Source organism: Anneissia japonica, unplaced genomic scaffold, assembly GCF_011630105.1.
Source record: "Anneissia japonica isolate Jap-2015-1 unplaced genomic scaffold, ASM1163010v1 scaffold581_len1011336_cov187, whole genome shotgun sequence".
In the NCBI taxonomy this organism is placed as follows: domain Eukaryota; kingdom Metazoa; phylum Echinodermata; class Crinoidea; order Comatulida; family Comatulidae; genus Anneissia; species Anneissia japonica.
The window spans coordinates 193,347-208,271 of NW_022723686.1; the positions used below are offsets into that span (position 1 = coordinate 193,347).

General features: G+C 33.9%; 1 protein-coding gene across 1 annotated transcript in view; it reads left to right on the plus strand.

The window, feature by feature from the left end:
* Nucleotides 1–12,871, plus strand: part of LOC117112349 (protein sidekick-2-like) — a 30,519-nt gene extending 17,648 nt beyond the window's left edge. Inside the window, exons 10-15 of the mRNA XM_033255425.1 lie at nt 599–727; nt 1,242–1,409; nt 2,678–2,965; nt 3,786–4,094; nt 8,933–9,066; nt 10,759–12,871. Coding sequence (XP_033111316.1) covers nt 599–727; nt 1,242–1,409; nt 2,678–2,965; nt 3,786–4,094; nt 8,933–9,066; nt 10,759–11,646 — 1,916 coding nt within the window. The 3' untranslated portion in view covers nt 11,647–12,871. The remainder of the gene's footprint in view (nt 1–598; nt 728–1,241; nt 1,410–2,677; nt 2,966–3,785; nt 4,095–8,932; nt 9,067–10,758) is intronic.
* The last annotated feature ends 2,054 nt before the right edge of the window (nt 12,872–14,925 follow it).

Here is a 14,925-nt window from a genome sequence, read left to right on the forward strand (position 1 = left end):
GTCATCAACATTACCACATCATCATGACACCAGATATCATTATTGTTACCAGACACTGTCATCACTACCAACAGACATTATCATCATCATTGCAAGGCACTGTCATCACCACCAGACAACATCATCATCATTACCATACATCAACGCCAGACTTTGATTTTAACTGTTTACACCTTACATCATCTGTAAATAAACACTTGGCGATCATTTGTTTTTTTCTCTTTTTATTTTTTTCCGAAACTGCTAGTGGCCCAACACAGACATTTGGCTTATTGGATCACGACCCATAGAATGGGACCCTTCGATTTAGTAATAATATTATAATGTAATAGTCATTATGCTCTTAATATTATTTTTTTCCCTTTTTTTAAATTATATTTTTAATGATAATAATAATAATAATTATTATTATTATTATTAATAGTTATTATTGTTATTATTATTATTATTATTATTATTATTATTAATAGTTATTATTATTGTTATTATTATTATTATTATTATTATTAATAGTTATTATTATTATTATTATTATTATTATTATTATTGTTATTTATTATTATTATTATTTTATTATTACTATTATCATATTTTACAGTTCCTGGGAATGTGTCAATGTTATCAGTGAATGCAGTCGAAGAAAATTCAACTCTGTTAAGTGTCAGCTGGTCAGCACCAGAACAAACCAATGGTGTCATTACTAAATATAAAATTTACTACCATCAATGTAAGTATATTAAATACAAACAAATACAAAAACACTATGTGAATAAAGGGCTATGCTTGATAAGATTATAACATCACGTTCCTATTTGAGCACTCTTATTATTTGTTTCTTTGTATTGTGTTTACGGTGCTATGCAGCAAACTTAATTTGAATGTTAAATTACACAGTGCTCAAACAGAAATATTCATGTGTAAATGAAATATTAAAAAATTAAATTTATTAATTGTAATTTAATGATATAATTTAATTTAATCATGCTGCCAGATATTAGCTCAGCAACCAAATTCTCTAAAGTCTGCCCTTATGAAGAGCAGAATAATGAAAGGATTGCAACCACATTTATATTTAAGTTAATTATCATAATATATAATATAAACTTTTATTTAAAATTCATAACAATACATAAAACATTTAAATATGAAATTAAAAACAAAGAGAGCTAATCTCCACTTAGATAGATATTTGACTTTTGTAAACAGTGGTTTACTTGTGCGTCATTTTGTATTCCCATTAGATCCAAATGGTTTCATTCATAATGAATTCTTGACTCCAGAACAAGAAATCCCTTACTTACTTGGAAGTCTTACACCACATGAGAAGTACGTTGTGTGGATGACTGCCAGCAACAAAGCTGGAGAGGGCGCTGTTAGCCAAAAGATTAACCAGACAACCAGTCAGGGAAGTAAGTAGCTGAGATATGTTAATGAATTCCAAAATTTACACTAAAAATGTCATTATTGTCAGTGATGGTTCTATGGATTTGAACACAGGGAGTCCAGCAAGTACAACAGGAGGTGCAAACCAAAAAACCTATGGGAGAATTTTACCCCTTAGGACATGTACTCTGCTGGCACCAACACTGATAAAAATTATATGTTCTTTCGCAATAATTTATATATTTTGTTTTTATGCAACAAAAAAATAATTGAAAAACAAATTAAATATACTTCATAATAAAGTTGGAAACCTTGGAAATACACATATCTAATTTGTTTTTACTTATACACTTTATATTTGATAAAATATTTTTTTAAATCTCTTATTGTTGCTTTTAATTGATACACTTACTGTCTTGTTGCCGATCTGATTAATGTGAATTTTAACTTGCGCCGTGTCATGTTTCATGCCAATTTGAATTCTATTACTGGTACTGGTACGAGCATTTATATTGTGCCTTTTCCTTTCGGTTATAAAGTGCACACCAAATCTCCTAGGTTAGGGAAAAACTCAAAGCAGAATGGAATACAGTCCCATTAAACAGAAAATTATTTTTAAAATTTTATGTGTTGCAATTTGATTGACTTTTATATGCTGTTGAATATTAGCTTCCAATGTTAACTTCTCTAAATTTTAACTACTCTTTTATATTGTAAATTTCTATTCTTGTCTATTTTATTGTAATGTGCATTTGAACATATGTTAACGGCTCTGGCAAAACTCGCCGTTTGTCGCAATTTATATTTTTCCACAAACGCCCAAAACGTTCAAGAAATCAGAATTTTGAAAATTTTTAGGTTCTTGCATTTTATAAAAGGAGATATAATTTAGAACATTTCTGCAAAATATCAATCACTAAATCTAACTCATAATTATGTTTAAATTATTTTTAAAATACAAACCTTAACAATTAAATATTGATTTTCGATTCTTTTAAAGCTGTTTTCTCAAACCCAACATGGTTGATATCCAATGAATTAAATATTCATAACTTATTAATACTCAACCAATTTCCATCAAATGAACACTGTTTTAAAGACGAATTCATGTAGAATATAACCACACTAAATACTAAATTTTTAATTTTTCCTACAAACAGCTGGTCTTGCGAGAGCCATGATCACATATTTGAATGGAATTTGTACAATAAAAATGAATAAGTTATTATTTTTATTATAAAATGAATAAATATTTATTTTAACTGTTATAATGTCAATTTTCTCATACAAACAGCTCCAACTGCTCCTCAGAATGTTACTGTTAGCAAAGTTACTAGCACCGGTTTCACAGTCCATTGGGATGCACCAGAGCAAACCAACGGAATTATCAAACATTACAGCGTCAAAGTGAATGACACAGATCATTCCGAGAGGTTCGTAAAGAGCACCGAAATTGAAATTGATAACCTGTTCGGGTATACACGGTATGTGGTTAGCGTTGCCGCATGTACTGAGGGACATGCTAATCATGCATGTGGCGAAGAATCATCGCCAGAGAGTTTTATTCAGACTCTGATAGGAGGTAAGTCTTGATCGTTTTTTTTTTTTTTTTTTATAATTACTGATAAACGATATTCACTTAATCAACCTTATTGATAAAAATAATGGAAAGGTGCTTCCAACTTTCAACATTGTGTTGCTTGGGCTTGTGTTTCCACATCGCAACAACAAATCACAGAGATAGATACAGCTTTACTGTATTACAATATATAGGTCAAAGGTGGATCCAGGATTTTTAAACTAAAGTGCACAAATTTCATATTGGCCTAGATAACACAGTAGAACCCTGCTTTGGGACCCCCTATTCAAGAGGATACTTTTTTGGGCCCTATAAACAAGGGAAAGTTTATCTTTTAACATTATGGCCAACCCCTGTTAAGGGTACACTTTTTTTGGCTCCAAAGGTGTCCCCATAATAGGGGTTCTACTGGTTCGCTTTAGATGGTGCTTTACACTCAAAACGTGGACTGGCTCATACAGTAACTTTCTTCTCCCCTAAGGATCTCTTCATGTCTGAGCTACCAGGTAAACCGGTGCCAGCAACTCTCGTCTGTCTACAGCAGATGGTGTAATATGAATAAGTATCCAACAATACTGTAATATTTAGTATTTGTATGCCATTTTGTATTTTTTCTGTTAAAAATTGGTAGGGGAAAAACTGGGGTCATGTGCCCTCCCTGACCCACCCACTGTGACCACCACTGGCAGTTCTAAAGATGTTGCCTTTACATTATATTCAAATATTGTTTTTAGACGCTACCGATTGTATAGACCAGGGTTAAATAGAGAAACAGTTAGTTCTTATTTATATATTAGAGACAAATTGTTTTTATTTTTTTCAGTTCCTGGACCTCCCAGTAATCTTCATTCTGAATCGAAATCATCAAAATCATTTACCATGCTTTGGAGTCCACCAGGAACACCTAATGGGCCTATTGAGCATTACTCAGTTGTGTACCGTCACCAAAATATGGTGAATGAAACTTATCAAGTGAAAGATACCAAATTTGGGATTGATGTCAGCTGCACTGGCACAGAAACCCTTAAGTATACATTTAGCGTTAAGGCCGTCAACAAGGATGAGAACAACAGTCTCTTGCCTGGACCTGAAGTGGGCGGTGATTATGAGTTCATGTGTGATGCTGTGCAAGGTACTGGTAGCAGTAGAGCCTGTAAAAATATATTGTAGGGCTCACCTGGAAGAGGATGATTGGTGTTGGGGAGGTGGTAATTATCAATTCAAATTGAGAAAATATTTCCCAAGTTTTGAGCTGGAAAACATTTTTAGTGATAAAATTTTTTAAACAGTTTGGAACTACAGTCTTTCTGTAGTTAAACACACCTCCTCGCCACCAACTTGTCTATTCACCACAGAGTGGCCAGCCATGCTTAGTTTTAGGGAGGTAGCATTGTGTTTTTTAGGGCTAGATTAAACATTAGTTTCCATGATTTAACCATGTATTCTTCTGTATGATTCAACTATAGAGTTGTCTGTCCATGATTCAACCAGAGTTATCTCTCCATGGTTTAATTATGGAGTTCTGTTCCATAGTAAAATCAAATACCCTCATGCGTATTCATTTGTACATAATTATTTTTAATCAGTTTGTGCCCGATTTCGTATTTCATAAGACCATCATCATACATCCTTTCAGTTAGAATTCCTCATGATATCCTGAACTCAAGCATTGCAGATGGGAGAAGCCACATTTGACAAGTTTTGTAATTGTCGAAGTATGGAAACCCAACAGCATGCCCTTATTAAAACTAATTGTCCCAATCTAGAAAAAGCGATGCTTCTCATAGAGACATCTTTTATGTTCTTGGATATTGCATTGAAAATCCCTAAATCTGGCAAAGATTGTTCTCCCCTATATATAAATTGCACCACATTTAATGTTACTCGTTCATTATTGAAGTTGAATGCACTACAGGTGTTGTAAGAACCCCGCAAGTTGCTAGGCAGTCACTGGGCTGTACGGCCATCAACCATCGTATGATGGTTGTACAGCAAACCCAACTTAAATTTCAGCATCTACTGACGATCATGACATTGCGTTTTCTATTGAATTAAGTCTGCCGACGGCTGTCAGGTTCTGGGAGTGGCCAACTTTAAAAAAAATCCAGCAAAACACAACCAATATCCCACAAATCATGGAGTTTAAAAGTTTTTACTTGTGTGTATATTAATTGTGTCCGTTATAGTATAACCATGCACAGCAATTTATTATTATTTATTTTGTAAGCTTTTTATACCGTATATATATCCTTTCCATAGAACTGTGCTTTTTCCCTGATCATTGGATACCGAATCAATAATACTTCACATACAACCTACTTGTCTCCCTTTGTTCCTAGTCTGTAACTCATCACTTCTGATTTAAATCCAAATTATTCATCTACCAGGTACCCATATATATATACAGGGTGCAGAAAGACAAATGCATTACAGTTGTCTTGTCAAAGGGCACAAGCCTCTCAAAATCTGCACATTAAATGTTTAAAGCCTATGATGCACCATATGACTTTCACCAAATTACAATTAAATGTGATATTAAATCCAGATCTCCATAAAGTGGCTAATTCCCGTAACTTGTGACTTCAGTTACTTAAATATTTCTCATCCCGGATATGGTCATATACTGGAACTTGAGAAAGATCATTATCATAGACCTTACTGTCTCCTCACTATAAACATAGTAGAAATGAAATAATCCTCAAGAATATTTGATTCCAAACTGATTGCTTTTAATCTGAGGTTTCACCTCAGATCGAAACATTAAAAAAATGAAAGCCATACAAAATTTGTGCAATAAACTTTACAATTTTCTTTACTGAGAATTCAGAGACAGTATCAAAACCTTCTCATCTCCTCATGTAAATTAATTCACTGCTTAACAAAATCCAACTTGGGTCAATCCACCATATCTTTCTGTGCAAAGTCCCTCTCATTCACTCTTTCAGATTTGCCTTGATTCTGGCACCTGATGTTAGCTTATAGTTAATAGCCATGCAGTGAATTATATATATTTTTTTAGTTATGTTTAAATAGTCCTAAATATTTAATGTTATTTGAGTATAATGTATTTATTTTTATTGTTTTTTTTTTTTTAATTACTATTTTATTTCACTTGTAAAGTTCGTTTTTGGTGCTCTCCTATTTTTAATTGTATTCTTGTTTTTGTTGATTTTGTGCAATGCAGTGATTTTTATATATAATGAAATCAAATTAGAGTTGACTATTAATCTGCACAAGTTCTATTAATTTAGTTCCAAAGCATTAATATGACTTTGCATACTGGTGATTTTTTGTAGTCAAATTATAAATGATAAATGGTTAAAATATGCATTTATAATGATAGTCTGATATGGGTTAATAATTATTAAGCCTTATACTTGCACCTGTGTAATGCACATGTTTGCAAGGTTTCTACCAGAGTTACTGGGTGCTACAAATTGTTATCAGGTGCTTATACTTGCATCTGTTTTATTCACATGTTAAGCCTTATACCAAAGATACTAGATATACAAGATAGAGTTCTCCACACAAAAAAAGTGTTCCACCGTGTTCCACCGAAATGCATGGTGGGAATACGAAAAATGGACGCCCCCTACAGCTGGATCTAAAAAAACTTGTGCCAAACTTTCGTTACCAAGTCGTCGCGTATTTTATTATCAATTCTGAACAAAGATACTAGATATAAAAACAAACTGGAATAGACACCCAGACAGTGACATCGGTGAATACATAACCTCCTTGGTGGTAGAAATCGTTGCTATTATCCAAATAATACACAAAACAATTAAAGCATAATCATGAATCAGTAAAGAATAAAACAACAATACAGCGCAGAATCGCATGGCCGGACGCACTCTTAGTGAAAAAGTTTTCCTTCATTAGTTGAAAAGGAAGGGCGCCTTTTGCGTCTGGATATACTTAGCAACAGAAGGGCGCCCTGTACGTTGGGCATGAAGTATAGAAAACTTGCATGGTTAAAAAGAAGTGTGCCGCCTACGTTGGGCACGACTTCCGCCTCATTTTTACAATGCGAGAACTCTATCTTGTATTTCTAGTATCTTTGCTTATACTTGCACCTGTGTAATGCACATGTTTGCAAGGTTTTACCAGAGTTACTGGGTGCTACCAATTGTTATTAGGTGCTTTGCACCTGTGTAATTCACATGTTTGCAAAGTCTTACCAGAGTTACTGGGTGCTACCAATTGTTATCAGGTGCTTATACTTGCATCTGTGTAATTCACATGTTAAGCCTTATACTTGCACCTGTGAATGCACATGTTTGCAAGGTCTCCAGAGTTACTGGGTGCTACCAATATTGTTATCAGGTGCTTATACATGCATCTGTGTAATTCACATGCTTGCAAGGTCTTACCAGAATTACAGGGTGCTACCAATTGTTACCAGGTGCTTATACTTGCACCTGTGTAATTCACATGTTTGCAAAGTCTTACCAGAGTTTACTGGGTGCTACCAATTGTTATCAGGTGCCTTTATATAGAGCACAGGTGTTAATAATTACTACACTGTCACTTGTGGGATACAGGATTATTAAAAATCTTGCACCTGTAATGCATGTCATGTAAGCATGTTCCTCAAACTACTTGCACATTGCACATGTTTCTTTATGGAAGTAAGATAATTTATTTACAATCTTTTAATCAACATTTTGGGTCAAGTTTTATGAATTTTAGATAGAAAAATGTATTGAGAAATAAAAGATTAAGATGCAAACTTTCAAATCTATCAGATTAATTTATACATACTGGCATTTGATGACAACATAAAAAGAGCAATAGTAGATATAATTCAATTCATTTTATTTATTTTGATCTAAATTTTCAGTTTTCAAAAACATTCTTCACACATTGATATCTACAATTTTACATTCCTATATTATTTCTGAACTATCCAAGTATAAAAAGAAAAACATGCATTTGTGTGGGAGCAAGTGTACTGTGTGCGATTCCTTTTGCATTCACAACAATGAAACCAACTTAATGAGAATAAATAAACAATAATGTTGTCAGTAGGTTTGTTTTAAAAGTATTAAAAGTTGTTAAGGTATTTTATTTTGATTTAGATGACCTTTGAACTTTGACCTTAAGGATTAGGTTCCTTTCCGAAACGGACACGAGCATTATAGGTACAAGGAATAGTAAAAATTATGTGGTATTAGGTGGTGTCCTGTTTTGTTAATCCTTTCCTGAAACCAAGATGGTACATGATTCGTCATGACTTCTTTAAAATAAATGATCATGGAATTTTATGTCGCTTTGATATTGATCATTTGAATATTTGAGTTGACTTTTAAAATAAGTTTAGGAGATGTATTTGAGGTATGCATAGAATACGTATAGTAGTATTAATTAAGCCTCATAAATAATATTACCATTAAGCCAAATATAAAAATATACTTCTTTAGCATCACCACCCCTTCCTGATTTTTTTTTTATTAAAAAAAAATGAATGTTGTCCAGGAAATGCTAAGAAAAAATAAGTATAGGCATATTTTAAGTGAATTATTAGGTGTAATATTTATTGTAGGCCTTTTGAAAATGATTAATTGTAACACTTTTTGCTTTCTGAATACAATTTAAAATATTTCATTTTTGGAACAATTTCTTTGTTTTTGATTTACTTTGTTCATGATGTTCAAAAGTACAAATATAGGATCATGCTCATTGGGAATGTGTGAGTTTGTAGCCTATGCAATCCCAGTTGTGCCTAAGCATGGCGCTGCTAAAGTAGCATCTAATCCAACACTGATTCATAGATTACTAATACTGTAGATTGATTAAATAAAAAGGGAAAAAAACGCCCCATCCCCCACCTAAACTTTCGTTAAAATGTGATGCTAAACAAGTAATTTTTTTTTATGGCCTTATGGTGTATTTTACTTTTTTTTTTTATTAAGATTGAGCGCAGATGCTTGTCTGTATGAGTAATTCATTTCAATGTTTCCTTTTCAGATCCAACTATAATTCTCTACATTCTGGTACCAAGTGTCATTGTTCTGATGTTTGTACTTATTACTTGCATTTATAAAAGTAAATACCATGATAAATATTTCACGAAATGGCCTGAACCAAAAATTATACAAGTTGTAAGTCTATTATTCATTGTTTTTCTTCATCTTTTCATCTTCATATTGTTTTAATAACTTCTTAAATGAGTACAATATGACGAAAATTCATGGGGATCAGCATAAAATTTTTAAAAATGACATGGGGGTTTCCGTTATTTTTTTTTATTTATTGATTTTTTTAATTTGCCAAACCTCTGTTAAATGTATCTTTTCATTGATATTATGATAATTTTTTGTGCAATTTACACAAAAAAATGTGAAACTTTCATAACAGTTTTAGTAGCTAACAGATATCATTAGGCCGAGTTTGCAATACCGTACTCGCGCGAATAAGCGCCCCATTTGAATAAGCGCCCCTCTCGAATTACCGCCCCTCCTAACGTGAAAATTTCCTTAAGCGCCCCGTTTGAATAAGTGCCCCCTTCTAATTTGAATAAGCACCCCTCATAAGATTTTCTTTTTAGCAAGTCAATAATCCAATCAATACTGGGACTGTGGTTGTTGGTATGATTTGAGCTGTAGAGTGGAAACACATTCTTCTTCAGTAAATATCAAAATGAGGATATTTCTCTTGCACATTCCCATCTAGTTTTCAAGAAAAATACAATGATCCTGCCATCCTGCTAATCTCAATCGTCCGATGGCCAACAAGCTAACCACTAGCATCTGCTATTTTGCTGTTATTTAAATATTCACGCATTCTTGTAATGAGCCATTTTATCTGAACGATTATATTTTCTAACCACCATGCGTGATGTCCTTATATAATCTTTTCCATTCAAAAAGTGCCTTTTGAATTTAAAAAATTTTCTATAAGAACCCCTCGATTTTCATCTATTTCCATAAGCACCCCCTCAATTTCCATTCTGTTTTCATAAGCGCCCCTCAGAAAGTGCAAAAAATATTTTAAGCGCCCGGGCACTTATTCGCGCGAGTACGGTACTTTGGTTCCATTAATTTGAAAGTGGTAGCAGTTAGCTACCAAAATTGTCTTGTTATTTTAAAATTGACTCTTCGAAATATCAAAGAAAATAATATGTCATATTAATAAGATTAATATTAATATTTAGTAATTGTTATTGAGAGAGAGAGAGAGAGACAGCATGATGTAATCCACGTGTGTTCCTTAGATACATAACTCAATAAAAAAGACGATAGGATGTCAACGACTTGGTAGACTTTGAACACAAATTTTATTCAAAACATCCTCGGGTCTTCTTCAGCATGTGTGACAAACAAAATATAAGTTGGCTTTTACAATAATTATGATAAAATGTAATTTTAATAGAATATAATGAACATGGTGATAGGACAAAAAACTAAGTAATTCCCATCCGGCGTCAAATCCACAATATCGTTAGTTTAACTGACGAAAATGATCAATAGCTCGTCGTTAGGGAAACCATCAAAAAACCACTACCCCGAGAGAGGGCGCAATTCAAAAGCTGTCTCTTATACACATCTAGATGTGTATAAGAGACAGCAGTTTTAAGTGCACCATTTTCCATGGTCACGGTGATGTCCAAAAAATCTACACTACTTGTGGATTTGTTGGCAGTGAATTATAATATATATATATATATATGTATATATATATATATATATATATATATATATGTATATATATATATATGTCTTTTGCCACCTGCCTTGTGTAGCTGTTTCTACAATACTAATACGTTGATTGAAATCTAATTTTAATTCACACAGGTAATTAATCCTGAACTGTCACCCCGACCTATAGAGAAGGAGAAGTTTGACCCCCTGAAGAAAAGACCGCATAGTCAGAGTTCCCATGGTAGCACAGCAAGCTCCGATCAAGGCTTCCATGAAATGTCTCTTAGCCATTCTCAAGTTGAACTCAATACTCAGGAACAAAAGGTACATTTTGTATTAAATAGAAGCAACATCCGATCAGATTCCCTAACAGATGAACTTGAAGATGAAACATTTTATCCTCAAGAACAGAATCCAAGAATTGAAACTGAGAACACTTGCGACAATGTGTCGACTTGTTCAGACAAGAAGGGAAAGGAGTATTTTCATATGAATTATAAGTACATGATGGAAGACGAGATCCAATACCAACGGCTCGTCCTGAAAGGATCGCAGGAGGCTTTGGACTTCACACCAAGCAATGATCTGGTCATTCAGAAACAATCATCCGAAAGTTCTGAAGAGGTAATTGATATCGATGAAAGCACAACAGATATTGATCCATATATAAAGATGATTCCAACATCTCCCACTAGCCAAACCTCAATCCAACTGACTGCCGATGAGGCCAAAAAGAGTGAACACTTTGCACACATAAGCAGTGATATTAAAAGTGAAGATGACAGAAATGTTGAGAGTGTTATTGACATTGGCTCAACAGGCATCAAAGTTCAAAATGAAGAGAGCCATCAAACACCTAATGAGGCATTTCTATCTGGGGACTATGTACAATCAAGTAATTTTAGAGTATTGCATCAGATGTCTGAAGAATCAGTTGATGACGGCATTGATGATTCTTCTGGTAGTGCCATCAATGATTATTCCCAGGTGAACATGCCAAATTTATCTGACTTCCTTGAGAACCTTGGTGGCACTGTTTAAGGGTTGCCCTTACTGAAGGTTTTCATGTAAGACATTCATGGTACAGTATTGAAAATAACTTACAAAAACAGGATGGATCTAGCTAAGTTGAATAATTATATTTCATGATTGCCAAATGCAGCTTTCAAAATTCATACATAGTGGAAGCTGATTTATTCCCTTTCATTTATTTATTCCTTATTTCACATTTACATTTACATTTTTTTCTTTATTTATTTGTTTCGTATTTACATATAGGCAATACCTTGAGAAAAAATGTGTCCTAATAGGAAAATCTGAGGGTGCATACCAGTTGGCCTCATAGCTCAGTTGGTAGAGTATCCAAACAGTAAAAGGAAAGGTCTTGGGTTTGTATCCTGATGGGCACATATGTTTTTCTCAAATGTTTATTATCGTCTTTAATTAACACCAGTGGAGGTGTATCTCCATACCAAAGTTAGATGAAATCTTTCCTATAGTAATTATATTGTTTAGGATAATTTTATATTTAACATTAGAGAGGTTTTGCAAATTCACCAAAAACAACAGAAACCACTGTCATTTTAAAAACTTTTAGGTTAGGCATAGGCCTAGACTATTTTTCACAGCTCATCAGCAGTGCTAGATGGATTATATATAGGCCAGGCCCACATACTCTGCAAAACAAACCTACCCTGCTTAACAAATTGTATGGCTTAATTTAGAGTAGAGTAGAACAATATTAATACACTTATCCAAAGAAAAAATAAATGAATTCATTTTTTGGCATTTCTTGTAAAACATAAAATAGAAACTTTGATTACTCCATTTTTGCTTGATAGTAAAAATTGTCTACCCACCATTCTCTGTAATTTTTACTGTTTAACGTTTGCTTCATAAATGAGCAATTTTCATAATCATGTGCTTTGTATATGATCTTGCATATTGCAAAGTTTGAGGTCACAATGCTGCTATCACCAGAAAATACAATAGTGAACTCTGACCTAATTATCTTTCTAATATTATATTACTTTTCTATTTTGAATATTTCGTTTATAACAATAGATATTTATATAATTCAATGTGGCATATTATTTTCATAGGATTCTAATGGGTTTTTAGTATTTATAGGGCAGTTTATATGTAATCTAGACGCAGGGTTCCCGGAATGCCGCCCTCAGCGGCGTGTGCGAAGCAACTCAGAGTCAGAAGTGGAACGTGAATTTTGATTTGGTTTCATAGTCAGATTTTCGAGAAAAACTTCAGCTACCCGTATTTCTCGACTGAGACGTCAATGGGAGCTGTAATTTGTATGGCAAGGAGATGGAGCTACCCTTAATTTGTATTAAGGGAATTTACGCCCACAAACCTTGTAGTTATTAATATTTTGGTTATTAATACAAAATTTTTATTTTTTGGTGACATCACACTCACACTGTAGTTAGCATGCATACGTCATAAGCTCGATTACGTCACCTTTTCCTGGTAAAGCAAACTTTCCCGGCGTGCTTTTTTCATGGGTAAACAAACACCACTGCTTTGCACATGAGTGTCTTGTCTAGCTAGGGCTGTACGTCTGCAACTGAATTATTCTTAGGCCCTAGTTAATTTTTTTCTTATTTTAATTTATTTCTTTCGAAAGTGTAGGCCTACTTTCTATCACATAAAATTGCACTGTCTACTTAGGCCTAGTCATATTATGCTTCATCGTCCCCTGCTATATAGTCCGGGGGCATATGTCGAAAAATGGGCTCCCGTGGGATTTGTGTGATCATTTTAGTTTTTTGGATGGAATATATACTTTGAAGTATGCTGAATCCAATAAAATGAGTCGCCATTTTTTTTACGCTCATCTTCATATGCAAATTAGTTAAAATATGCAAATTAGTTCTGAAAATGTAGGGTACTTATATCTCAGTAACCACTTGTCGTAGAAAGTTGATTCTTTCTTAAAGTTGTTCAGAATATGCATGTTTCTATTTACCCTAATGAAACATTTTCTTCAAAAATGACCGGAAGTGCCATTTTGCCAACCTTATTAGCATAAATATGCAAATTAGGGGTGGAAATATAAGGAGCTATATCTAGAAAACCACTGGTCGTACAGAGTTGCTTTTTGCAGCAAAATGTTTAAAACATGCATATTTATATTTACTATAATGGACAATTTTCTCTAGAAATGACCGGAAATTGTGTTTTTGATTATACACATCTAGTTGGCAACCATTGATCGTACAGAGTTGCTTTTTGTAACAAAATATTTACAATATGCACATTTATACTCTAACAGAATAATTTCTCAATATCAACCAGAAACTTTTCTATTGACCTTTGACCTATCTTTATTCATAATTATCACAGGGTTTCTCACCTCGCCGGTCATCCCTGTCCGGCTCTCAAATTTCCGACCGGCATCTAAATTGCGCCATTTTTTACAGACTTTCTCAACCTCAGAAACATAATTAAACACAAAATACTTTGCTAAAAAATCAAGGGCTTTTAACCTTAAACGCCCTATTCATTGAGAAAATAACAGTAGAAGTACACGTCCCCATGGTTACGTTGATTTTTAATTAAGAGTCTTGCAGTGGATAGGTCCACAATATTTATATAGACGTGCATACTCATTTATATAGAATGAGTGCACGTCTTTGAAAAAAAAAAGGTTTAATAACTGTTATAACACACAACAAAAAGCAAGCATAAACGCCATAGTAACAACAAAGTTTATGATTTTATTATGATGATCAATGACTAAATTAAATTGACATGTAAGAAGTGAACGTACAAAGAAAGCAACACTTCGCTAAAATACAGCTGAACTATGAAACCATGGCACATGTTGGTATCGCTGAACAAGGCAGTCGGCTATTCCCTCCTTGGGGAGCAGCAGCGCGTTTACATTCCTGAAGGCGGCGTTCAAAGAATCAGATCAGACAGTAGCGCGTCTACATTCCTGAGTTGGCGGCGTTTAAAGAATAAGACTACTGCATGTGACTGACCTTGTGTCTGCTTCTCCCATGCTTCTCCTGATCGTGGGAACTACTTGTGTGGAAACGTTTCTCACTCTAATTCACTGTTACTAGGCAATTTGCAGTAATGCCAACTGGTGGTACGGTATATGCTATTTCAAACAGTTTCCTTCCGTTCATGACGAAGTAAGAGCATCAATACAAAACTAATTGAATTAATTTTATTTCTGAACGGGACCGGTAGCGGCAGGATTTGGCTGATGGGGGTACGATGTGTCCGACGGGGTGGGCAACGAGAGCGTAAGTGGGCGTGGCCGGGTGTCGCTCAAAGTTTCTGGAATTGTTTCAG